Genomic DNA, 27499 nt, shown 5'->3' with positions numbered 1-27499 from the left:
CTCAGGTGATTCTCTTGACTCAGTATCCTCAGTAGCTGGGACTATAGGTGCCTACCACATTGCCTGGTTATTTTATAGATGGGGTCTGACTCTTGGTCAAGCTGGTCTCAAACTCCTGAGCTCAAGCAATATACCCATCTCAACCTCCTAGAGTGCTGGGATTATAGGCTTGAATCATCGCACCTGGCCTTAACATCTGAAGATTTCCGAACCCTATTCTGCCCCACTGTAGCCAATTGGGCAGTAAATTTTCATCTGTGTGCTTTCTTTTTTCTACTTCCTGATTTTATGTTAAGTCTTAGCCAAAGGTATCTTCTTCCCTCTGTTGTGTCTTAGCAGTCCAGTAAAATGTGCAAGATCATCCAGACCCAAGCAGTGTTCAGATGGCTGGAGTCCCTGATGATCAAAACTCCATGAGGCCCTGGGTAAGGATGCCCAACTGAAGCTCCTCCCAAATTCTTGACCCACAGAAAATGAGAGATAATACAACTGGCCCTCCACATCCATCAGTTCCACATCTTTAGCTTCAACCAACCTCAGATTAAAAATGTTTGAAAACAAAATTGATGGCTGCATCTGTTCTGAACATGTACAGACTTTTTTCTTGTTATTATTCCCTGAACAATATAACAACTGTTTCATAGCATTTAAATTGTATTAAGTATTATAAGTAATCTAGAGATGATTTAAAATATGTAGGAGGATATACGTAGGTTATATATAAATACTACACCATTTTGAGCACCTGTGGATTCTGGTGTCATGGGGGATCGTAGAATCAATTTCCCAAAAATACCAAGGGATCTTTGGTTGTCTTAAGATGCTAAATGTTGGGGGAATTTGTTAAGCAGCAATAGATAACATGTGGCTGGCGTATCAGCTAACTACTGCTGACGTCCGGAACTACTCCTTCAATCTCAGAAATTTACACTGGGAGTCAAAGAGCCCTAGACCTATGGCTTAAGCAACAACTCTATCATATGGAGTATTTATACTGGATCTTTTTTTTTTTTTTGAGACAGAAGTAGTGACATAGCATCATAGTTCGCAGCAACCTAACTCTTGGGCTCACGTGATCCTCTCACCTCACCCTCCTAAGTAGCTGAGCCTATAGGCATCTGCCACAATGCCTAGCTATTTTTAGAGATGGAGTACAGCTCTTGCTTGGGCTGGTCTTGAACTGCTGAGCTTAAGCAATGCACCCATCTCAGCCTCCCAGAGTTCTAGGATTAGAGGTATAAGCTACCACTCCAACCTATCTATAATGGATATTTTTTAAATGGTACCACTTTGCACATATGCGCTATAAAGAGGACCTGACACAGCCACTGCTGAAGACTGGGGGATGGGAATTGTTTATCTCATAGCAGAAATATCTCTGCTATCACAACATGCTCCTTAATTTACCTGAATTTCCAGAATCTGAAATTCAAGTTGAAATGTAACCAGGCGGCAATTTCCTAACAACCGGTGTCTCTGTAGAACTTGCTTTACACCTGTAAACCAGAAAAACAAATATTTTGTTCGCAAATAAACATTTTCTTCAAATACTCATTTAACCCTGTATGTATACATACATGTGGATATACATGTTAAAGTGTACGTTAGTAATTGCATTAAAAAATCTAGAAGAATGTACATCAAATCAATCATCTTTGTAAAATAGGATTAATAATAATCAATAACTAATAATACTTCTAGTTCTCAATTATACCAAAAATTAGGGTAAGAAACAGAAATGTACTGACACAACCCTTGACAAGTTTGAATCACTTAAACTGCTAAAGTGTTTTTCATTTTCTCAACATTTATCTAGTTGTTATTAAGGACAGTAAATTGAATATGTTTTTACCTCTGCTACCTCTCAAACCTCGATAAAATGATATCTTGGGGGTAAAACATACATATATTTATTTATTTTTATTTTTTTTAGAGACAGAGCCTCACTGTACCACCCTTGGGTAGAGTGCCATGTCGTCACACAGCTCACAGCAACCTCTAACTCTTGGGCTTACGCGATTCTCCTGCCTCAGCCTCCGGAGCAGCTGGGACTACAGGCGCCCGCCACAATGCCCAGCTATTTTTTGGTTGCAGTTTGGCCGGGGCTGGGTTTGAACCCGCCACCCTCGGCATACGGGGCCGGTGCCCTACTCACTGAGCCACAGGCACCGCCCCAAACATACATATATTTAAAGGCATAACATGTCCTGTTCTTAAGTACATAGCTCAGTAATTTTTTTTGCACATGTGGTTACCCATGTAACTACCACCCAGATCATGATATAGGAATACTATAATACCCCTAAACTTCTCTCATATTTTTCCCAGGATATTCCCTACCCCAAAGAGGGAAGCACTATTTGGATTTTATGTAGTTGTCTAGTTTTGCTAATAAAGTTATTTTTAGAAGGGCACAATTCTAAAGGGTAAAGAAAACAGAAAAGCTAAGAGCAACATTTTGGAATTGGAATTTTGGAAGCTAGAACTCAGATGACTGAAGGAGGTAGTAAATGGAAAAGTGGAAGTGACCTAGAAGATCCAGGAAAATTGAAACCCCGTCAGTGATGGGGAAAGCCCAGAACTAACCCATTTACATAAGAATATATCAGAAGGGCATTCTGAATCAGCAACACAAAGTACCTATGGACTATAGTAAAGTTGGGGCTCAAAACGGGAAGACTGGTTAAAGATTTGCTCAATAAGCAGTTAAAACATCACTTTCGGGCAGTGCCCATACTTCAGTGGGTAGGGCGCTGGCTATATACACAGAGGCTGGCAGGTTGAACCCAGTCTGGGCCTGGTAAACAACAATGGCAACAACAACAACAATAAAAAATAGCTGGGCGTTGTGGCAGGTGCCTGTAGTCCCAGCTACTTGGGAGACAGAGGCAAGAGAATCACTTAAGCCCAAGAGTCTGAGGTTGCTGTGAACTGTGACACCACGGTACTCTGGTCAGGGCAACAGCTTGAGACCCTGTCTCAAAAAAACAAACAAACAAATCTCTTTGCTCAGAAACACATAGGAGTAGGAAGATGCATCTCATCAAGAGGAAACGATCAGAAAAAAAACAATTTAAAGGATAATCTATAATGTAAGTGGCTTTCAAAGATGTCAGTGTCATAAAAGACAGAATGGTTGGCCAAATTAAAGGAAACTAAAAGAGATGTGACAGCTAAATGCAATGCCTAATCATGGATTGGATCTGGGATTTAAAGAAAAAACAGCTGGGCGGCGCCTGTGGCTCAAGGAGTAGGATGCCGGTCCCATATGCCGGAGGTGGCGGGTTCAAACCCAGCCCCGGCCAAAAAAGAAAAAACAGCTAAGGAAGATGCAATATTGTTAAGATGTCAGTTCTTCCTAACTTGATCTATAGATACAATGCAATTCACTTTATGGATACTGACAAACGGATCCTCAAGTTTTTATTGAAAGGCAAAAAGACCCAAATGAGCCAGCACCATATTTAAGGAGAATAAAGATAGAGAACTTGGACTACCCAATTTTGAGACTATTAATATAAAGCTACAGTAATCAAGAGAGTGTGTAATTACTGAAAGAGTAGACAAATGGTTCAACAGTATAGAATACAGTGTTGATAAACTTATACAGATACAGTTTACCCATCTTTGACCGAAGAGAAAACGCTGTTTAATGGAGAAAATAGTCTTGTCTTTTCTTTTTTGTTGTTGTTGTTGTTGCAGATTTTGGCTGGGGTCAGGTTTGAATCTGTCACCTCCAGTATATGGGGCCAGCGCCCTACTCCTTGAGCCACAGGCACCGCCCCAGGATAATCTTTTCAACAAAAATGTCCTATAGGGTGGCACCTGTGGCTCAGTCGGTAAGGCGCTGGCCCCATATACCGAGGGTGGCGGGTTCAAACCCGGCCCTGGCCAAACTGCAACCAAAAAATAGCCAGGCGTTGTGGTGGGCGCCTATAGTCCCAGCCACTTGGGAGGCTGAGGCAAGAGAATCGCTTAAGCCCAGGAGTTGGAGGTTGCTGTGAGCTGTGTGAGGCCACAGCACTCTACCGAGGGCCATAAAGTGAGACTCTATCTCTACAAAAAAAAAAAAAAAAAAAAAAAAGTCCTATAGGGGTGTCCAACCTGCAGCATGTGGTCCTCATGAAGATTATTTGAGGCCTATTTTGCTTATTTGTGGTGTCAGATATCATGAAAAGGATACATAGACTTTTTTTCTGAGACTGAGTCTCAAGCTGTTGCCTTGGGTAGAGTGTCATGGCATCATAGCTGACAGCAACCTCCAACTCAGGCTCCAACAATCCTCTTGCCTCAGTTTTTCTACTTTTAGTGGAAATAGGGTCTTGCTTTTTGCTCAGGCCAGTCTCGAACTAGTGACCTCAAGCAATCCACTCACCTCGGCCTCCCAGAATGCTAAGATTACAGATGTGAGCCACCACACACCCATAAACCTTTTGTTTGGCTCAAGCTTTTGCTGATGTTTAAGTATAAAAAGTGCGGCCCAAGACAAATTTTATTCTTCCAATGTGCAGCAGAAAAAAAATCAAAATCAAAGACCCCTGTACAAACATTCTCCCTCTCTTACAGACACAGAAATTTAGACACTGATTTTATACTTTTAACAAAAGTTATCTCAAAATAGATTACAGATCTGATCTAAATGTTAAGATGTAAAACTGAAGATAACACAGCAGAAAATCTAGGTGACCTTGGGTTTTGTCCATAAAAATAAATGCACCAAAAATGCAGTAAAGAAAAAACACAGTAGGCTAGGTGCGGTGGCTCACACCTGTAATCTTAGCACTCTGTAAGGCTGAGCTGAAGCAGGTGGACTGCCTGAGCTCACTAGTACAAGACCAGCCTGAGCAAGTGCAAGACTCCATCTCTACTAAAAATGGGAAACTGAGGTAAGAGGATCGCTTGAGTCCAAGCGTTTGCGAAGTTGAGACTCTGTTTCAAAAAGAGAAAAAAAACGCAGCCTGGATGTGTTAGCTCACACCAGTAATCCTAGCACTTTATGAGGCTGAAGCAAGAGCATCACTTGAGCTCAGGAGTTTGAAACCAGCCTGAGCAACACAGCAAGACCCTGTCTCTAAAAAAAATTTTTTTTAAAAATTATCCAGGCCTAGCCAGGTGTTGTGGTGGGCGCCTGTAATCCTAGCTTCTCGGGAGGCTGAGGCAAGCGAATCGCCTAAGCCCAAGAGTTGGAGATTGCTGTGAGCACTCTACCGAGGTGACAAAGTAAAACTCTGTCTCAAAACAAAACAAAACAAAACAAAAATTATCCAAGCCTGGTGGTACACCCCTGTAGTTCTAGATACTTGGAAGACTGAGGGAGGATCACTTGAGGCCAGGAGGCTGCAGTGAGCTGCAATCACATCTCTGCACTCTAGCCCAGGCAATAAAGCAAGACCCTATCTAAGAAAAGAAGACAGGCAAGGAAAAATAAGTAGAAAGGATAGAATCTCAGAAATAACCTAGTTCAGCCACTTTAATTTGTAGACAAGAAACTCAGGCCCAGAGACATTCTGATATATTTGAGGTCCAGGCTTTATTTGTTCGTTTATGGAAGAATATATGGATACATAAACTGTATATAAATATATATAATGTGATAAAGTTTCAGTTCAGTACTTTTTAATTTGAACACACTGGAATTTTTAAAAAAATAATGAGTAAGGATACATTTTTTCACAAAGTTTAAACAAATTAGTCCTTCAAAACAATCAATTATCAAGCCCATTCATATATTTTAACAGAATCCTATTAAAGTTAGTCAAAAGAACAGAAATTTAAAACTTAAGTGTTACTGCATTACCTTGAGGTAACACTTCATTTTAGACTCCAAATGCCATTAGTTTGTAAACCTACTCTTAAAAATCAAAATTGAGAATATTCAAAAGCATCATCACAGGCACTAAAGGAAATTTCAAAAGAAGAGCTCTAAAAATGTTTAGAGAAATTAAAGCATAACAATAAAGTATACATTCTTCAAACTGACTTTTTTTTTTTTTTTTGAGACAGAATCTCATTCTGTCGCCTTGGGTAGAGTGCCATGGCATCCTAGCTCACAACAATCTCAGATTCCTGGGCTCAAGTCATCTTCTCACTTCGGCCTCTGAGTATCTGGGACTATAGGTGCCCACCACAACGTACAGCTAGTTTATCTATTTTTAACAGAGAGAGGGTCTTGCTCTTGCTCAGGTTGGTCTCGAACTCCTGAGCTCAGGCAATCCATCTGCCTTGGCCTCTCAGAGTGCTAGGATTACAGGTGCTAGCCACCACACCCAGCAAATATGACTATTTTGAAGAGAACAACATCATTCTTCCTCCTTCCTGGTCATGAGGGCTATTTTCAGTGGAAAAATCAGGAAGCACTACCAAAAATGGTTTCTACTTTAAGGAAGTTATTCTTGTCCAACCAAAGTTCTTGACATCCAGTTGCACAGTTAAAGTAGCTCCTCCTTCCCTATTAGTGCATCACAGAATTTTGGCAATAAAACTTACTCACTAGGACCAAAAACTTTCCTTCTGGCAAAAGGTCCAGTTGCTGAAAAATTTATCTTGGCCAAAAGCCATAATAGGAGTAAAACAGTAGATAGAGCAGCTTTCACACCAGTGATGAACATCTTCTAAAACTTTTAAATTAACGGTACTGTTGTTCTTACAATCACTAATTACTTATCACTATTACTTGACTATTAAGGTACTTAATGACAGAAACTGTGTCTGTTCTTTAATATTTACCACAGGCTCTTTTTTTTTAGACAGGGTCTTTCTTTGTCACTGGTTACAGTGGCATGATCATAACCGACAGCAACCTCAAACTCTTGGGCTCAAGCAATCCTCTTGCTTCAGCCTCCCGAGTAGCTGGAATTACAGGTCCACAACCACCATATCCAGCTAATATTTTGTTTTTTATAGAATTTTCTATTTTTTTACAGAAACAGGTTTTTGCTCTTGCTCAGGCTGGTCTCAAACTCCTTGCTTAAGGGAAGCTCCTGCCTTGGCCTCCCAGAGGGCTAAGATTACAGGCATGAGCCACTGTCCATATCCATCCTCCTCAGGTAGCTTTTAAGGGTATAATGTACACTGTGATATTCAAAAGACACCTGACTACACTAGTTTACCACAACTATACTTTCAGAAAGTTACCTTGCAGTCTTTTAATTCACCAATTTCCTATGCATTTAATATGCACAATAAAGTAAACTTCAATTCACTTCTAGATTAAAAATAATGCTTACTCTTTTCTGCCACCTCAGTGTTTGGTAGGTCCTCTGTCTTCATAGAGTAATTTCTTATATTGATGCCAGTAAGTGTACTTAAAAATGAAAGTTCTGATTCTAAACGTCCAAGCTGACTTCTCAGATCTTTTGAAGATTTCCATCCTTTAGAATTTGATTGGTGTATTTCTTGAAATGATTTTCTAAAAAGCAAGTATCAGAAATAATAACTCCAATTACTAACAAGTATTTCATCTAATTCATACCCTTCAAATTATTCCCATTTGTCCCTCTAATTAATTCATACCCTTCTAATTATTCCCATTTGTCTCCTCATTAAATTACCCCTAATCTCCAAAAAATAACTTGATAAGAATTTTCTCAAAACCAATATGACTTTTACCACAATCTTTTTTTTTATTACCACAATCTTTAACAAAAAGCAAACGTAAATTACATGTGTACTACCGTATCTCAACATACTAGAAACACCTTTAAAATAAATCATTAACAGGTGTACTTTACAAAATTAAAATACCAGTTCTAAATCAGGAAATTTCAACCTAAATGTTTGATATCATAAGACCTCTCAAATAATTTTAAAAGATGTTTTGAAGATGGAAAAAAAAATCAATTAGCTAACTTTGATTTATAAAACAAGTAAATATTATAGAACATTTTATACTAAGAAATTTTTCAACAGGGGTAAAAAAAGAGAAATAGCATAATTTCTGTGAATACCACTATAACTGGATACTCTTCACTAAGAACATATAAATCTATTACCCTTTTTAAAAAAGAATTAAATTTTAGCTAATAATTGCATAGGAAGGTATTTTATTTTTTGTCATTATTTCCCTTAAAGTTTCTGCTACATGCTATACTGTTGACTTCTCCTGCCATCTTAAAACATCCCTTTCTTGGATTCTGGGGCATGATTACCCTATCTCCCACTTTTTGTCTTGGATCCTTCATTGTCTATTCTTCTTGTCTACAAAATTAGAGGAAAACCCTGTTATCTCTGCTGTCCTAAACATGTATTTTCTTTCCAGATGAATGCGCAATGATTAGCCTCAGCGTCTCTATGCCAGTAACTCCTAAAATATACCTCTACTCATTGATCTCTTCTTCCTATAAAGTAGATCTAGTTTGATATCCCACCAACTGTTTTTTTCTTCTTATTACCTTTTCCTCTACTTTTTTTAAATGATAAAATCTTCCTCTAGATCAGTGTTTGTCAATCTTTTTTATCTTATGGCACATTTGAATCTATAGTTAAACTTCTGTGGCATAAAAAAAAAAGAATACACTTACTATGGTTTGAACGTCTTTTGAAAATAGTCTTTAAAATTTTCATGGCACATCTAAGATCTCTCACGGCACATCAGCTGAAAATCACTGCTCTAGATATTTCCGGCTCCACATCCTGGAAGTTATCCTGGGATCCTTCAATTGCCTTGAATCTGGACCTACTGTCATCCTTTCTGTTCCCTCATGTGGTAGCCTTCCTTTTCAATTTCTAATTCCACTATCTTAGTCCAAATTCTCAGAACCTTATGTCACTAGTGAATAATCTTTCTCCATATTCTTCACACTGAGGATCCAGGACTTAAACGTAGTCTGTAAAACTTTTAAATTTTCTTTTGAATGCTAATTTAAAATATTAATATAAATATATTTTACATGAAACTACTATATCCTTTTGCCTTTGCCATCATAGACTGAGGTTTCCCCAAAGTTACTTTATTTTTACTTATTTATTTTGAGACAGAGCCTCAAGCTGTCGCCTTGGGTAGAGTGCCATGGTGTCATCATAGCTCACAGCAACCTCCAATTCTTGGGAGGTTGAGTGATCCCCTTGCCTCAGTTTTTTCTATTTTTAATAGAGACGGAGTCTTGATTTTTGCTCAGGCTGATCTCGAACTCATCAGCTCATGTAATCCACCTACCTCAGCCTCCCAGAATGCTAGGATTACAGGTGTGAACCACTGTACCCAGCCCCAAATTACTTTAAATATAGAAAATCAATGGAAAAAGAACAGTGGCAATCTTTGTACTTAAGGGATAATTTCCTGACAAGTGAACACCAAATTTCACAGCAATCCAGGAATGAAAATTTCAAGGTTATTTCCAATAAAGAAAAGTAGCAAGAGATTCAAGTCATCACATTAAAGAACAAATATACAGAACTCAACAAAAAAAAAACCCTGCAGTTTTTGGAGGGGTATTGGGGAGTTATTGTTTAATAAGTACAAAGTTTCAGTTTGGGGTGATGGAAAAGTTCTGGAGATGGATAGTGGGGATGCTTACATGACAGTGTGAATGTGTTTAATGTACTCTTAAAAATAGGTAGAATAGTAAATTTTATGTTATGTACGCTTTACCATTAAAAAAAAAGAAGAGAACCTGGCTCGACGCTGGCCACATGCACCGAGGCTGGCAGGTTTGAGCCCTGCCAGCTGAACAACAATGACAACTGCAAAACAACAACAAAGAATTAAAAGTAAAATTACACTTAAAAAAAAAAGAGAGAGAACCTGCATATTCTCATTAATAGCAGCTATTTACTTTGAGCAAAGTTATCATTGATCTAGTTCAACTAATGATGTCAGTTTAAACTAGTTTGGATTAGTTTGAATTTTATTATTTGTAAATTTGTTTCACTAGCATAAAATCTTTTTGTCAAAATTAGGGGTTCACTAAGATATATATATATATATTTTTTTTTTTTTTTTTTGAGACAGAGCCTCAAGCTGTAGCCCTAGGTAGAGTGCCATGGCATCACAGCTCACAGCAACCTCCAGCTCCTGGGCTCAAGCGATTCTCCTGTATCTGCCTCCCAAGTAGCTGGGACTACAGATGCCTGCCACAACGCCCAGCTATTTTTTGGTTGCAGCCATTATTGTTGTTTGGCGGGCCCGGGCTGAATTAAAACCCATCAGGTCAGGTGTATGTGGCTGGCACGTTAGCAGATTGAGCCACAGGTGCGAAGCTTTTTTTTTTTTTTTTTGGCAGTTTTTGGCTGGCGCTGCATTTGAACCCCCTACCTCTGGCATATGGAGCCGACGCTGTACTTCTTTGAGCCACAGGTGCCGCCCAGAAATATTTTGTCCTTTAAAATAAATCTAAATAAAACTTGAATTTTAAAATCCATGGTCTGCTAGTGTTAGCTACCATAATGACCCAAGCACTGTCCTAAATGAATTACATGTTAACTCAATTAGTCCTTAAAACAAACCAGTAATTTGGCTATAATTTTACCAAGATGGAAAATGAAGTGTAGGAAGGGGCAATCACTTAACTAAGATCACTCAGCCAATAACAAAGCCAGGATTTGAAGGCAGGCAATCTCATTCCACAGTATGGACACATCGATATCAATGAATAATTTAGCTCCAACTTTCCTATTTCCAATCCATCTAACCATTTCAAATCACTTAAATGATAACTTGGTACACAGGTCTCAATCTTTCTCATACTGAAACGAAACTTCAAGTTAAATCCAAATACTCTGGACTGAGATTTAATGTGTCCCACAAAATGGGGAGAAATTAAATGATTTCCCAATTTGGTCATTGTGAAGTCTCAGATTACATGAATAATCTATGTTATTCTGGGCTAATACTAAGTGCTTGTGGCCAATAAGGAAACCACTTTCCCCCATAGTGTGATACAGTGTTTCTCCAACTTTAAAGTGTGCATTCAAATGGCTCAAATGGATAGGGCGCTGGCCCCATATGCCGGAGGGGGAGGGTTCAAACCCAGCCCCGGTCAGGAAAAAAAAAAAAAAAGTCTGGAAAAATAAAAAAAGCAAGGAGTCTTTTTAAAATGCGGATTCTGATTCAGTAGGTCCAGGATACAGCTGAAATCTGTAAGAAAAATTTATTCCCAGATATAATCAAAAGGAAAGGGAATCTAGGTTTTGTGTGGGGAACGGTGGCATTTATTCACTCAGGTGCCAGTGGGCTGAATTTGAAAAGGAAGTCAGCCTGAGGGGCAAGGCAGGATGGGAATATAAACATCAGGGGTTCCAAGGTTGGTGCACTCATCCCTTTCTGGATGGGCCTTTGTGTTGGGTTCTATTTTGGGAGGCGTTTGCGCTTGGTCTATCAATATGTACTTTTAATAAACTCTCAGGTGATGCTAAAGCTTTCAATCTGTGGGCCACACTTCAAGTAACAAGGGTCATTAATACATTCACTCTCTGGCTTGGCGCCTCTAGCTCAGTGGCTAGAACGTGCGCCACAGGCACTGGGGCTGGCTGGTTCCAACCCAGCCCAGGCCTGCCAAACAACAATGACAACAACAACAACAAAAATAGCCAGGCATTGTTGCCGGCGCCTGTAGTCCCAGCTACTTGGCAGGCTGAGGCAAGAGACTCACTTAAGCCCAAGAGTTGGAGGTTGCTGTGAGCTGTGACGCCACAGCTCTCTACCAAGGGCCACATAGTAAGACTCTAAAAAAATTAAAAAAAAAAAATTCACTCTCACTTTTGGAGTATATATATACATGCCCTTTTCACCTGTTACCCTTTCCCTTTTATCAGTCACAAGTTTTTCCATTTTCAGATAGTATATAGAACATGCATGCAAACATTTTCCTTAGACCTCTTCCTCCTTCCCATTTTCTACCATACAAACTCTTGTCCACTGAACTGAGGAAAATCTCATTCTTTCTACGACTATGCCAAATTAGCCTAGACTTAAAAAAATGAAGATAGTTTTTATTTTCAAGTAGCTTACATGTTTAAGAAGACACTCGATTAACTGTTACAGACCTTCTCTCCTTCAATAAACTGAAAATGAGGGCCTGGACTTTGATTTTGGGGTCCTAATCCAGTTCTGACCGATCCTTTTTCTGAAACCATGGTGGGCCGGCTACTCTACTTTTCCAAGCCTCAGTTTCCTTAAACTATAAAACAGGATTAACAAAAGCATTTACCTCAGAGGACTGCCAAATTCTCCAACACTGGCTATGTTAACTGTTTTTCTTTACTTTTTAACCAAAGTTATTTTTCAAACGAAATTTTATGTCATGATAAACAAAGTCAGTATTACTTAAAATGGTTAGCTGACCCATAAAAACAAATGCCAAGAAATCAAATGGAATTATTAAATCCCACCTAGATACCACCAGATATCTCTGCCTATCAAGGGCAGATTAAACGAATTAACACACTGCGATGAGTTTGCAACAGGGATCCATTCATACACGGTGCTCACAACTGTGAACCATCGTCATTACAGGAGCAGTACTAGTTCATGCCCACATTTCAGGACATCCCAGGCTACGATTTTCAGCAGGGACCTGGCTAGGGGTTGGAGCCCAGCAATGTCTGTAGCTGGGGACACAGGTGGGAGGGCCCGAAGGGGTGCGCAGGGGCCACATACTGAACTCCGGGCATCTCTTCCCAGGGCGCTGGCCTCTCTTCACACGCCCGCCGAAGGACAGCGATCTCAGTTTGCAAGGCGCGCACTTCAGCCAGCTTGGCGTCCATAATGCGGGACTGAAGCAAGCCAGTCCCGAAGCGCCGCAGTCACCTCCCAACAGGCGTTTCAAACCTCGCGCGCGCTCCGGCTAGGACCATTCCGGAGCTCACGCGGGGAGAGACTAGAGAGCAAAGCGTAAACCCCACGGCCCGGCGCTTCCAACTCCGCACTCCCACGATATCTGAAGCCTTAACATTTCCACGGCTGTCTTGAAGCAGTCCCTACATTGTCGAAAGAGCTAATACGTTCCAACCCGAAGCACAGGCGTTCTGTTGCCCACCCCCGCCAGCGGCCTTGGAGCTATCCCGCGGCGTGCAACGCTGAAGAGGCAATTCCGGAAGACTGGAGGAGAGTGCCTCATTGTTTTTCTTCTGATCCGTCACTTCCGCCGATGTAGTCCTGGAATCAGCGACCACAAGGCGATAAGCTGCTTCAATAAAAACTAGGGAATTTGGGGTTGAGCTCTTTGACTGTAGTTGAGGGAAAGGTGGCGGAGGATCACGGTAGGCAGAAGAACGGAAAACCCAATGAAGAGTCCTTGGGAATTGAGTGTGGTAACGGAACCTTAGGAGACTGGGTTCGAAATCGAGTAGGAAGGAAAAGAAGATACTCCTGTTGGGACATGTGACTACAAGCTGGGGCTGGTGCGGTGCTGGCTGTAGGAGAAGACGTGGTGAGGAGTGGGCTTGGAGCTTGGGAAGTGATGGGGCGTCTCCCTTCATTTCTTTGGGTCTCCTCGGAGTAAGAAGGCTGGGGAGGATTAGTTGGGGGCGGAGACTACCCGGAGGAGGTACACCTACCTCCTCCCAGCATACTTGCCTTGCTTTGGACTTCTGGGCGTTGTTTTGGGGTCTAACTTGGGAGGAGTCTGTCAGCTCTTGCAAAAGGGCAGGTAGGAGCAGAATGCCTGCCGGGTGTTAAACGAGATGAAAGCTCTTAGGATGGATCTCAGTACTTGTAGAAAAGTTTTCCTGAGTCCGCTCTAATCCAACAACCTCCGCAGTATAGTGTAAAGAATTCTGAGTTTTGTATTTAGACCTGGATTATAATCCTGGCTTCACCACTCATAATCCTGAATTTAGGTCTGGCATTAGGTCAGTGACAATCTCTCCTGCTCTTCTGAAAAATAGGATACATGCAAACTAATTTGTACAGTGTAAGCATATAGTAAATAAAAAATGTCTATTCGCTGTAATATCGGTTGCTCTTTTCTGTACCTAAACAGTACTTTACAGATAATTTTATTGTGATGTAATATAGCAATTGCAGCATTTGTTTTCTTGTCTTATGACTGTGAGGAGCTCCAGGATGGAGACCTGTTTAGGATATTACCTTCCACATCCTGTTTGGCAAATGTTTGTAAAAGTCAATAAGCAAATGTATGAATGAATCAAGGAAAAACAACATGAATAAATAAATGAGAAGGTGTAGAGTGTAATATGGTGGCCATTTAGAGGGAAAGCATCTTTCTGTACCTGTGTCTTTATGAGTGTGAGAGTGCTGTTAGTAAGTGCATCATTAAGAATGTGGTTGTAGGGCTTGAATAGTATCTCGAGGGATAAAATGTGGAAGCAATGCAATAGCAAGTGAAACACACTGGGAGTTGTTAAATTTAGCAGAACTAAGGGAAAAAAACTCTTCTCTTAATACAGGTAGTTGCTTTTCCCACTAAAATACATCAAGTATATGCCCAACCTTCATGAAAATCAATAGAGAACCAAAGCGCCTTTTTGTGGGTGGCCTTAGTGAGACGGTTTCTGAGACAGACCTGCAAAATCAGTTCAGCAGATTTGGAGAAGTTTCTGATGTGGAGATCATCACACGGAAAGATGACCAAGGTAAATATATAGTCCTTCATGTAGTAAAGGCAGATGTATCTCAGGTCATCAGAGATGATTGTTAGCTTTGAGCACTAAGAGTGACATGTGATGCCTTACGATTCAGAACTTGACCAGAATTAGTTTCTGAAATCAGAAAAATTCCAAATTGCAAAAATCTGTATTTTGTTTTTGTTTTTAGACAGTCTCACTTTCTTGCCCTCAGTAGAATGCCCTGGCATTATAACTCACAGCAACCTCAGACTCTTGGGCTCAAGCCTCCTGAGTAGCTGGGACTACAGGTGCCTGCCACAACACCCAGCTATATTTTATAGATGGGATCTCGCTCTTGGCTCAGGTTGGTCTTGAAGTTGTGAGCTCAAGGGATCCACCTACCTTGGCCTCCTAGAGTTCTAGGGTTATAGGCATGAGCCACCGCGCCTAGCCTAAATTGCAAAACATCTGATTTCAGAAACATAATTTTTAGTATTCACAGCTGACATTCTGACAGTGATTAAGTGTCCTGATAAATCACTAGAATATCACTAGCATATAATCAAGATGTTTCCTTATCTGACTGCTTGACATTTCTTTTTGGAATATTTTGATAATCATACTTTAAAAATATAGTGTTTGTGTCCAGTCAAAATTAGAAAAGGTTTTTCTTTCAGAGTAAATTTTCAAGAAAAATTTTTTTTAATTTAGAAACTTAATCATTTTTACTTTGCTCTCTGGACAATTTATTTAAATTTCTTTCTCTTTTTTTCTTTTTTAGGAAACCCACAGAAAATTTTTGCATACATCAACATCGAAGTAGCAGAAGCAGACCTGAAAAAGTGTAAGATTGCCATATATTTTCTATAGTATTTCCCAGTTTGTGTCACTGTGTCATTTAGAATAACTTCACTTCTAAATCTAAACATCGATAACCACTCTTTTTTTTCTTTTTGGAGACAGAGGCTCACTCTGTCACCCTGGGTAGAGTGCTGTGGTGTCATTGCTCACAGCAACGTCAAACTGTTTGGCTTGAGCCTTCCAAATAGCTGGGACTACAGGATGTGCCACTACTCCTGGATAGTATTTTTGGTTTGATTTTTAGTAGAGACAAGGTCTCTCTTTTGCTCAGGCTGGTCTGGAACTCCAGAGCTTAAGCAATCCACCCACCTCAGCCTCCCAGAATGCTAGGATTACAGGTGTTAGCCACCATACCCAGCCTCAACAACCACTTATAAGTCATCTTATAAGGAACAACCGTAACCAAAAGACTTCTAGTATACTGCAACTCAACAGGTTTAGGTCCATCCCAATTGACATTAGCAGAGAAATGGCAACACATTACTAGTGGGTTTATTAAAAAACTGCTATTCTCAAATACTTTGGATAAGGGACCAGACTTTCATAGAAGCTACTGTATACATATATCCTACTGCATATTATGCCACACTTTTCCTCCATCTGTTCATCTCTTCAGCATCTAATCTTTGTCATTAAGTACTATTAGGAGCCAGGTGCAGTGGCTTATGCCTATAATCCTAGCACTTTGTGAGGCTGAGGCAGGAGGATCACTTGAGGTCAGGAGTTTGAGACCAGCATGACCAATGGCAGGATTCTATCTCTACAAAAAATAGAAAAATTACCCAGGTATGGTGGCACATGACTATAGTCCCAGCTGTTCGGGAGGCTGAGGTAGGAGGATTGCTTGAGCCAGGAGTTTGAGATTGCTGTGAGCTATGGTGATGCCACTGTACTCCAGCCTGGGCAACAGGGTGAGACTCTGTCTCAACAAAATGTACTATAAGGAGAGGGCTTTAGAATATGGCCCTTACAAGGCTGTATCATTAAAATTGTGAAACTGTTTGTCTATAATTTTAATAAAGCCAAGGTCAAACAGTGGCCTTCAAAGAAGACGGAAGGAGTGATAATCCACACTGTCACTGGTGCAGCAGTGTATTCTATTAGAGGCTGAAAAATCAAAAGACATTAAAAAATAAGTAAAGGGAACATGCTAATAGATGAAGAAGGGTGTTGGTCTTTTATAATTTCTTTTGCAAAAAGATTGCTTTATTCTGTTGTTCAGTGAGGAAATGTGTGACAATTGAGAAGTTGTGGTTAAGAATACATCAGCTAGGCTATGTGACCTGTGGCAAGTTATTTAAACTTTTAAGTTTCAGTTTGCTTATTTGATGAAAGACAAAGTAAAGCACTTGCCTCATAATGTTACTATAAGGATTAATTAAGTGGTAAATTTGTATTTAGCATAGTGCATACCACCTGGAAAATTCCATCTGTTAGTGGTTATTAAGAAAACTGATATTCAGAAAAATCAGCTGCTAGGGCACAGCAGTTCAAACACAGTTCCTTCATTTGTAGTTAATTCATTTGCAAGTTATACAGTAATAATTAGTATGAGGTGATAAATAAAAGTAAGGTGCTGCCATCCAGGCAAGTCTCCTCTTACTGATAATACTAGCCCTTTGGGAATCTGAGGCAGGAGGATCGCTCGAGGCAGGAGTTCGAGACCACCCTGGACAACACAGAAAGAACCTGTCTCTACAAAAATTTAAAAAAAGAAAAAACAACTGGACACTGAATTCCCATTCCAGCAAGCTGCTATAGCTTGGGGGGAAAAGGTATTATAGGATTCCAAAACGTTCTCTGATTTACCCTGAAAAGATTGCATTAATGTTTTGTAGGTACATATGAGAAATAACAATGAAATATTAAATGTCTGATGGTTTATAAACAAATTTCAAATTTTGCTGTACACTTTACATGTTTTGCCTGATTCCAGTCTACTGACATGGTGAGATAGAGCATATGAGAACCATTTTGGTAAGTGGGCTAGATGAGACAGGTCCTAGAACCTCAGATCTCATTTTCCTTCTTCCACTTCCTCTGTGTCTTGTGACTAACAAGTCTACTCTTCTTTGTACTAAATAATTAGAAAAAGCTGAAATATTTTTGCTTTGCCATATACTTGAGTAATATTTCTTTATCTTATAGGTATGTCTGTTTTAAATAAAACAAAATGGAAAGGTGGAACACTGCAAATTCAGCTAGCAAAAGAAAGCTTTTTGCACAGGTAAGTTTTGTTCCAAATGGATTTAAACCCTATTTTGTAAAAGTAGTTTTCTATATTCACTTATTTGAAATTATCAAGAAATATTGGGGGTGGTGCCTATGGTTCAAGGAATAGGGCACCGGCCCCATATACTGCGGGGGGCCAGGTTAAAGCCTGACCAAAACTGAAAAAAAAAAAAAAAAGAAATATTATATTCTTGGCAAATTCAAGCATAATAAATAGAGCTAAAATATCCCTCAACTCTGAATCCCCTACTAAAAAAGATAATTCAGGGCATTTACCTATGTATATATTAAGCTATAAAAGTATATATGTATATTTGTTTAATTTCTCTTTGACACAATTTTTTATGACTATGTCAATCTTTCCTTTTCCTTGTAACAGCTATTAATACTATTTCAGAATGACTGTACCACAGTATAGCTGTTCTCTCCCCTCTGATAGACATTTATTGTGTTTCTACTTTTTCATGATCATAAATGATCCTTGAGCATGTCTCCTGCAATTGTACCAGTGTTTCCCTGGGGTTTATGTCAGAAGAGAGAGCTCTTAAATCTTAGATTTATCTACATTTAAATTTTAATAGATACTACTAAATTGTTTATGTTGATTTTGTCTATTAATGCTACTATTTTACAAAGATATAAAGATAATAGAACATTCCTGTATGAGAGCATAATAGTAATTATGCAAATGATCAAAAAACAAGAGCTTTTAAAGTCATAAGATTATTATCAGGGAGAAAAGATACTAGTTTGGGAGCTTTCCAAATAGGAGGGAATTTAAGAATATACGGATGGAGCAACTAGGAGAGTTGATGAGATTATTCTAGACTTACAAAATGTCCCAGGAACAGACACAGATTAAAACATGTGACTGGAAGCCTACTAGAATCATGTTTGGGGTAACTTATTTGTAGAATAGGTGAGATTTGATTTTGTTCTTCAGCTGGAGGCTCTGTGAACAGTATAGACATATACCGTTCATTCCGTAGTACCTGAGTGCTTACTGTGTGCAGGTGCTGGGGCCCATGCTGAGCAGCGTGCACTCACAGTGCTGCTACCATTGAGTACCTGTGCTGATGTTCCTGAGGAGCATGAGTATCATGGCCATTCTGGGAGGTAGAACATAGAGGAAACAGATCAGAGGCAATGAGGTCAGTGAAGGCTGGTCAGTGCAGTTGTCCAGGCTTAAGTAAGATGTGGGGTAATTTTCATCAGAGGTTGAGATGGCATCCTCTTTATTAGGAAGGTAGAAATAATCAAGACTTACCAAATTGGGCTCCAAATGACACCTCTTTCTTATGGAGGAGAGTGAAGAGAGAAAGGATACATAAAATACCAAAACTACTTAATTGGAAAGGGGAAATTTGAGAAACTTTGTGAACAGTGGTCTTCGTCTTCCTGGAAAGGGAGCTGGGACGTCTGCTGGAGCACAGCATAGAAGTGGGAGTGGATGTTAAGGCTTAGGGAAGCTGACTGGAGTTGGCAGGCTAGGTGGAGAGAAACTTCCATGCTCTAGCTTAACAGCCCTGACAGAAAAGCTGTAGCCCTGTACTGCTCATTTGCTGGCAGTAGGAGATTAATGAGTAAATTATGATAGATTTATATAATGGCCTGTTGTACAGCAACTAGTAATGTTTACAATGAATATGTGATATGTTGATAAAGGTTACCCACTATACTTACAGTATTATCTGGGTACTTTTTAAACTGTATATATTTACTATAGAATGAATGTGAAATAAGTAGACAAATGTTAACATTAGGATATGAGATAAGGAATACAGTTCGTTTTCTTCATGTTCCTGTATTGTTCAGTATTCTATAATGAAAACATTACTTGTGTGCTCAGAGAATTATACTATTATGTTATTAACAAAGCATTTTGTTCTATTTTAGTTTTCAAAACTATAAGATTATGTAATTTATAGTGTTCATTTATGGTCACCTGAAGGGAAATAATCATTTTACATAAATGATTATTTCAACTTTTATTTAGTTTTATTTTCTCTTTGCTGCAGATTGGCCCAAGAAAGGGAAGAAGCAAAAGCAAAAAAAGAAAAATTAACAACAGGCAACATCAACTTGTTAGAAAAGATGGGAGGGGCAAATTTCCATATGAAAGCTGTGCCAGGAACAGAAGTGCCAGGGCACAAGGTGGGTCTCAGTAGCCAGAGCCAACCCAGGAACTGATGCCTGAGACTACTGTGGCTGTCACATTTAAAGACAGCGGCCTTTTTTACCTTGCTTTGAAGAAATATCAACATAGATAGTGCTTTGTAATTTTCAAGGTATGTTTACAACTTTTAAGTAAGTGTAGTTCTCCATCATTTTATAGAAAGAAATCAAAACCCAAGCAGAGATGAACTCACAAGGAATGTAGGTGGTAAGGGGTATAGGCAAGTCCCAAGTGTGATTTTTTAATGGCTAAAGTTTTATGTAGCATCCTACACAGTTTATTTGGATTGATAGCTGCTCCAAATTTTCTGTTCTTTCTTTCCTCTCACAGTTTTTCTTATTGAAAATTCTCATTTCATTGTCAGAAAACTAAACCCTACGGGAATCATAGCCCACTGTTGAGTTCAGTTTTTTAAATTAGATTTCTATAATGTTTTTATGGTAAATCTTTTCCACTTGTGACATATAGTAAATAAATTCTTTTTTTCTTTTAGAATTGGGTTGTGAGTAAATTTGGAAGAGTCTTACCTGTTCTTCACCTTAAGAATCAACATAAACGTAAAATATCCTTTATTTTATGCCCTCTTAGAGTAATTATTATAAGTGGTGGATATTTGCAAAATACCTTTAGCATTTCACTGCCTCTGTTAAATCTTTAGTTGTTTAACAGTTGATTATGTTCCCATATTCTAGGTACTTAACATGTATAAAATAATTAGTGAATAATCAGTGAATAGAAATGAGGTTTTATACACTTGAGAAATGCAAATGATGAGTGCCAATGAAGCAGTTTTATTTATTTATTTATTCATCTTGATGAATATAGATTCAAAGCCATTGCTAAAGGAGCTAAAATGGGGTGAAAGGGGCCATCCATAAAGAAGCTTTTAGAAGAATTGAGGTAGGTTTTGAAATAATAGAAAAGTGATAGGAAGTAGAAAGAGGAAAATAGTAGATGAAAATATGTAGACATGCAAGAGAATGGTGGGTGGAGAAAGAGCATGGATGGAACCTAGGGTGAGCCTGTTCAATGAGGTCAGATTGTCTAAGGTACTAAAACCTGATGTTGTAGACTTCTGAACAGAGGCCTGTCTTATTTCAGTATTTGTTTGTTTTTGAGACAGTCTTGCTCTGAATGCAGAATAGAATGCAATGATGTCATCATAGCTTATTGCAACCTCAAACTCCTGGGGTCAAGCGATCCTCTTGCCCTAGCCACCTGAGCAGCTGGGACTACAGGCACATTGCCACAAAACCTTTCTAATTTTTCTGTTTTTAGCAGAGATGGGGTATTGCTTTTGCTCAGGCTGGTCTTGAACTCCTAAACTCATTCTGTTCTCCTATCTCAGCCTCCCAGAGTATTAGTATTACAGGTGTGAGCCACCACATCCAGACCTGTTTTGATGTACCTTTTAACTTTTAGCCCTGTGTGTCAGGGAAGTGGACACACTTATTTCAAACAGAGGACGTATAAAACATGCAGTTGATTTTAAAAGTGCCAGAGGATTTTAAAAGTGCCAGTTTAGCCATGCAAAAACTGATGATTTTGGCTAGTGATTTATAACTGCAGTAAACCATTCCCATCCTTGGGTTAGAAAAGCAAAAAGATGTGTCCTCATAGCTCACGGGTGCTGTGCCACTGAAAGTGATGATTTTGGCTGGCTATTTATAACTGCAGTAAAACACTCCCATCCTTGGAGTTAGAGAAGCAAAAAGATATGTCCTCATAGCTCACGGACACTGGCCATGGCCCTCCATTCCTTCCCTGACAGTGCTACGAAGTCAGAAGGTACAATTTCTTACTCTCCACTTTCCAGCTTCCCACAAATGGCAGCCACTGACAGCAAAAGAGGAAGATATTAAAGGACAGTAGAGATACGCCGGTAATAGACATGGCACACCTTACATATAATTGGCATATAGTAAGTAGTTAATAAATGAACAAAAGAACTTTATAAGAGGGATAGGTTAAAGTACCTTAATATTCACCTGTTCGTATGTTTTAGGGAATCAGTAAATGCCAGTTATCATAATAGCACATTGACATTAACTAGAATCTTTCTGGATAATGTCAACAACAAAACAGGCATGGCAAAGAATTACTAGCTTTCTAATAAAGACTTAATAAATGTATTGCAGGCTGGCCATAGTGGCACACACTTGTAATCCTAGCACTTTTGGAGGCTGAGGTGGGAACCTTGAAACCAGGGGTTTGAGACCAGCCTAAGCAACATAGTGAGATCCTATCTCTACAAAAAAATTTTTTTTTAAATTAGCCATGCATAGTGATATGTGCCTGTAATCCCAGCTAAGACAGAAGGATCATTTGAGCCCAGGAATTTAAGGTTACAGAGAGCTATGATGAAGCCACTGCATTCTAGCCTAAGTGACAGCAAGATTCTGCCTCAAAAATAAAAGATATATTTTAGAGTGAATTCATGTGAATTGGATGCCATTGGGCTAGCAGAATCAGAGCTAGGATGAATAAGTACTGAAAGGACAGGAATGGCCAAAAGACTTGAGAATGAAGGGCATGTTTTTTTGGAGACAGAGTCTCAAGCTGTTGCCCTCAGTAGAGTGCTGTGGCATCATAGCTCACAGCAACCTCAAACTCTTGGGCTTAAGTGATTCTCTTGCCTCAGGCTCCCAAGTAGCTGGGAATATAGGTGCCCGCCACAACACCTGGCTATTTTTTTTTTTTTTTTGTAGAGACAGAGTCTCACTTTATGGCCCTCGGTAGAGTGCCGTGGCCTCACACAGCTCACAGCAACCTCCAACTCCTGGGCCTAAGCGATTCTCTTGCCTCAGCCTCCCGAGCAGCTGGGACTACAGGCGCCCGCCACAACGCCCGGCTATTTTTTGGTTGCAGTTTGGCCGGGGCCGGGTTTGAACCCGCCACCCTCGGTATATGGGGCCGGTGCCTTACTGACTGAGCCACAGGCGCCGCCCAACACCTGGCTATTTTTTGATTGCAGTTGACATTGTTGTTTTTAGCAGGCCTAGGCTGGGCTCGAACTCGCAAGCCTCCGTGTATGTGGCTGGGGCCCTACTCACTGAGCTATGGGCACTGAGCCAAGGGACATGTATTGTCTAGCCATGCCTTTCTGGGTTCCCCTCAACCCAGTACTCTGCTTTGTAGTTTAAGGTCAATGGATGGATTTCCGTGATTTACAGAAAATAGTCCTGGGGCTATATGCCTAGAATATAATCTGAATAGGTGTGCTGTAATATCTGCATACATTTTGAGAATTTTCTTCCAACTAACAGGTCTTGTACTTGGTTTTAACTTTGGAAATCTCACTAAAAGCTTGATTTCTTAGACCCTGAAAGGTCACCTAGTGAAGTTCTCATCTGTTTGATAGGAAACTGAAGGTAAACGAAGGTAAATGACTTGTCATTTAAGCAGTGTTCTTTATTTTGCCAGATTGATAGGTTTTCCTAAAACTAGTTTTGTTCCTTGACTTTGGATAACATCATAAAATATGATCCATCAAAATATTGCCACAACCTTAAGAAGATAGGGGAGGATTTCACAAATACCATTCCTATAACCAACCTCACTTGGGAATTAGGAGGAGGAAATGACCCTATGAGTAAAAAACGGCGAGGAGAGTTCTCTGACTTTCATGGCCTGTCTAAGAAGATGATAAAAGTCCAAAAGGACAAAGCTCCTACCAGGTCTTTAGGCACAAATCTAAGGTCCAATTCAATAATGGAGAGTCCCTACTTAACACAGCAACAAGCTACACAAAAGAGAACTTGTGATTCCATTACTCATCCTAAATCATCCCCTGTTTCTGGTTCTGATACTCAGAAACTTAAAAAGGTACTTTTTCAGACATCTGGCTTGGAAACTGCCAGGAAGAGAAACAGCATGTCTGATGATGATATTGATTCTGAAGATGAATTAAGAGCAATGATTGCAAAAGAGGAAAATTTACAGAGGACTATGTGGTCTTCTATAAATGAATCTGAAGATGATCCCTTTGAAGTTGTAAGGGATGACTTCAAATCAGATGTTCACAAACTTTATTCTTTAACAGATTTAAGTGTCAAAAATAATGTCTCTTGCCCTGGTAGCGATAATAATATTATGGGAAATGATAGTGAGTATGATTCAGGAGATACAGATGAAATCATTGCAATGAAAAAAAACATTGATAAAGTCAAAAACAGTACAGAATTTTCACAAATGGAAAAATCTATACACAAGAAAACTTCTTTCAAAAACAGAGAAAACTCTGATCTTTCTGGTCATTGTATTAAAGTACAAAAAAGAAAAAATATAAATTCAGCCCTCAGTTATGGGGTGAAGCCTCTTAATCTTAAATCTCCACCTGACTCCAGCAGCAGTGAAGTTGTTGATTCTGCATCAGAATTAGCTAAGGCTGAAGAAGATGAGGAGTATAATGCCATCATGAAAAACTGTCTCCGTGTGAATCTCACATTAGCTGATTTGGAACAATTGGCTGGCAGTGACCTGAAGGTTCAAAATGAAGATAACAAAAGTAATAGCCCAAAATCTATCACCCACTACAAGTCTGACAGAGCCTCTAAGAACCCTGATAGCCTCCACAGAGGCCGACAGTGTATTCATCCTGAAGAAATTGTAGCTTCCCTTTTAGAAGGAGAGAATTCTTACTGTAAACAGAAAACAAAGGAAAACATCTTAAAGCCAAAATTTCAGGCTTTCAAGGGAATAGGCTGTCTCTATGAAAAGGAGTCAACAAAAAAATCCTTGAAAGAGAATGTTATAAATGAAGACTGGAATTCCTTTAAACATGAGGATCCCATGAGCATTTCCATTGAAAGTGGTTTCACATATGCTAATGGCTCATCAAATCAACTGACTCCATGCCAACATGCAGAGAAGGCAAATGGCCCACACCATATTCAGTCTCAAAAAAGACAGTTCACTTTTGAGAACCCAGATCACAAGGTGGAATCCTCCAGCAATTCAGAAAAGGGAGGTAGGACTCCTATTTCTAGTCTGTTGCCATTAAAAGGAAAAAAATCCTTAAGTGCAAAGACTTGCAAGATAGGCTCTGACAAAGATAGTTGGTATAGCACCACAAAGACAAAAGCTTCAGAGGAAGAGAGGTCTCATTCAAGTATCCTCACATCTCTGGATAAGTCACCAAAGGTCTCTTCCAGGAAGGACACACAGGAAAGCAAAACTGACTTCTCACTTTCTATTAGTAATTCTTCAGATGTGAGTGCTGAAAATAAGCATTCCGTAGACAACCAGAAGCGTTTGGCAGCCTTGGAGGCAAGGCAGAAAGCAAAAGAAGTGCAAAAGAAGCTGGTGCATAATGCTCTGGCAAATTTGGTGGGTATATTTTCAATCTATGCTTTTAACAAGAACTTTCTCAAAGTCCAACTTTTCCTTCTCCTAAAGGTAGTTCTGCCCCCTAAGTACTAATTGTCTTAGTGTTTACCAGGTTCATGTTTTGTGTCTTTAAATTAGTTTTTATGCTCTATATATTTAGTATATCCCAAAGGAACTGAGATTAAACTCTGTTTACTAAAAACATGTTTAATTACTTTGTTTTTATCTAAAATTTTCTCTATAATTTCCTTTCATTTACAACAGTGGTTCTCAACCTGTGGGTCACGACCCCTTTGTAACAATGAAAATACATCCTGCATATCAGATATTTACATTACGATTCATAACAGTAGCAAAATTACAGTTATGAAGTAGCAACGAAAATAATTTTATAGTTGGGGGTCACCACAACATGAGGAACTGTATTATAGGGTCGCGGCATTAGAAAGGTTGAGAACCACTGATTTAGAAGCTATTACTGATATGGTTAAATAATATATCCTAATGTGTCTGGACTTACATATAAATCACTTACTAAATGATTTATGTACCTTGCCAAGTCTTGCCAAGATTATTGTAATGTCCTTCTGTTCTATCTTCCAAGAAAAGTATTACTATTAAGTACACCTTTACAGTAAATGCCAGATGAGGATGGTGGTTCTGCCTCTTGTGCAGTTATTGGCTTATGGTTTGGCAGATAGATAGTCACAGCTCAGTTCCATGGGGCAGAGAGAGGGGAGGATACAGGAGAAGTATGAAGCCTATCAGGAGCTTCCTCAGCTTGAGCCAAGTAGTGTGAAAGGATAAATGGTAATTGGGCAGGCACAGGTTCGAGAGGGTAGGAAAGAAAAAGCCATTCCAGGAAAAAGGAACAGTCTGAACAACAGTGAACATTTTCAGTCAGTCTGACTGAAATTTATAGAACGTGATGTAGTAAGAGTTGTGAAGAAGCTACAGAGGTTGTACTTTATGCTTAAGGCTCTGAAAAAAACAGTGAAAATTTTAAAGCAAAGGAATGAAGATTAGTTGTGCTTATTTCAGAACAGGAGTTGGTGAACTATAGTTGCAGGTGGTACAGCCCATGGCCTATTTATGTATGGCCTTTAAGCTAAAAAGTGTATTTTGAGTACAGGACAGAGACCATATATGGCCTGCAAAGCCTGAATACTCTCTGGCCCTTTACAGAAGAAGTTTGGTGACTTGTGTTTGGGAGAGATTTTTCAAGCTATGATGAAAACAAATCAAATGGGTGAAATCTGGAACTAGAGAGAGACTTGAGAGGTTGAGAGCCAGAACCAAGGCAACCATAGTGGGAATAGATTTAAGAGATACCAAGGGGCGGCGCCTGTGGCTCAGTCGGTAAGGCACCAGCCCCATATACTGAGGGTTGCGGGTTCAAGCCCAGCCCCAGCCAAACTGCAACCAAAAAATAGCCGGGCGTTGTGACGGGCGCCTGTAGTCCCAGCTGCTCGGGAGGCTGAGGCAAGAGAATTGCTTGAGCCCGGGAGTTGGAGGTTGCTGTGAGCTGTGTGAGGCCACAGCACTCTACAGAGGGCCATGGGGTGAGACTCTGTCTCCACAAAAAAAAAAAAAAAAAAAAAAAGAGATACCAAGAAGGTGACTTAATAGGACTTGATAACTGGATAGGGAGAGAAAGAAGATTGTAAGTTTCTGTCTTGGGCAAATAAAAGGATGATGATGGCATTCACTAGACAAGGAAAAAGGACAGGAAGTAGACTTGGCAGGGAAAGGAATGATAGGTTTGGTTGTGTTCAGTTTGATGTTGGGTTATTGTAAGATGTAATGCTATTGATAACCTCCCCAGGATGGTCATCCAGAAGACAAGCCAACACACATCATCTTTGGTTCCGACAGTGAAAATGAAACAGAGGAGATACCCACTCAGGAACAGAGCCATCCAGGAGAACTGGTGAAAGTAAGAAAGTTCAGGATGTCCCTGTGGGCATTTCTCTACTTTTGCAAATCCATTTCAATCTGTTGCATACCAAGACCTCCACACAACTGCCAATCTCAACATGAAATTCTCCTAAGTACCGTGATGAGACCCATGACCCATTAGTCTACCACACACGGAGACTACAGGCATCTTGGAGATTTTCTTCCATGTGAACCTATATTCTACATCATCTGTAAAGTGACATCATCGTCAGTGGAATGCTGCAGAAAGTGTTCTCGCATTGTAATAATAACTGTCTCCCAAATCCAGGCTGGATTGGGGAGCTCCTGAAGCCAATTAGATATCACTAAGTCAGAAGTCAACATCTGATGCAGTATTTACTCATTCATGGTAGATACATTTGGGTTATTTTTTATTTAATTTTTTAATTTTTAAAATTTTTATATTTTTTAGAGATGGGGTCTTGCTATGTTGTTCAA

The 27499-nt window shown here is 39.6% G+C and overlaps 2 protein-coding genes across 2 annotated transcripts in view; one reads left to right on the top strand and one right to left on the bottom strand.

Annotated features, from left to right (window-relative positions):
- Positions 1–12968, bottom strand: part of CENPP (centromere protein P) — a 274112-nt gene extending 261144 nt beyond the window's left edge. Inside the window, exons 1-3 of the mRNA XM_053577754.1 lie at positions 12596–12968; positions 7227–7408; positions 1408–1496 (exon numbers count right to left, since the gene is read on the bottom strand). Of these exons, the coding sequence (XP_053433729.1) occupies positions 1408–1496; positions 7227–7408; positions 12596–12702 (378 nt within the window). The 5' untranslated portion in view covers positions 12703–12968. The remainder of the gene's footprint in view (positions 1–1407; positions 1497–7226; positions 7409–12595) is intronic.
- A 131-nt stretch (positions 12969–13099) lies between these two features.
- NOL8 (nucleolar protein 8) overlaps positions 13100–27499 on the top strand; it is a 41395-nt gene continuing 26995 nt past the window's right edge. Inside the window, exons 1-8 of the mRNA XM_053577662.1 lie at positions 13100–13367; positions 14347–14532; positions 15287–15349; positions 17515–17593; positions 19617–19752; positions 20268–20338; positions 23248–25102; positions 26928–27038. Coding sequence (XP_053433637.1) covers positions 14394–14532; positions 15287–15349; positions 17515–17593; positions 19617–19752; positions 20268–20338; positions 23248–25102; positions 26928–27038 — 2454 coding nt within the window. The 5' untranslated portion in view covers positions 13100–13367; positions 14347–14393. The remainder of the gene's footprint in view (positions 13368–14346; positions 14533–15286; positions 15350–17514; positions 17594–19616; positions 19753–20267; positions 20339–23247; positions 25103–26927; positions 27039–27499) is intronic.

Source organism: Nycticebus coucang, chromosome 2 (assembly GCF_027406575.1).
Source record: "Nycticebus coucang isolate mNycCou1 chromosome 2, mNycCou1.pri, whole genome shotgun sequence".
Classification (NCBI taxonomy): domain Eukaryota; kingdom Metazoa; phylum Chordata; class Mammalia; order Primates; family Lorisidae; genus Nycticebus; species Nycticebus coucang.
Note: the sequence above shows the minus strand (reverse complement) of the source record. Positions and strands in the feature narration are given on the sequence as shown.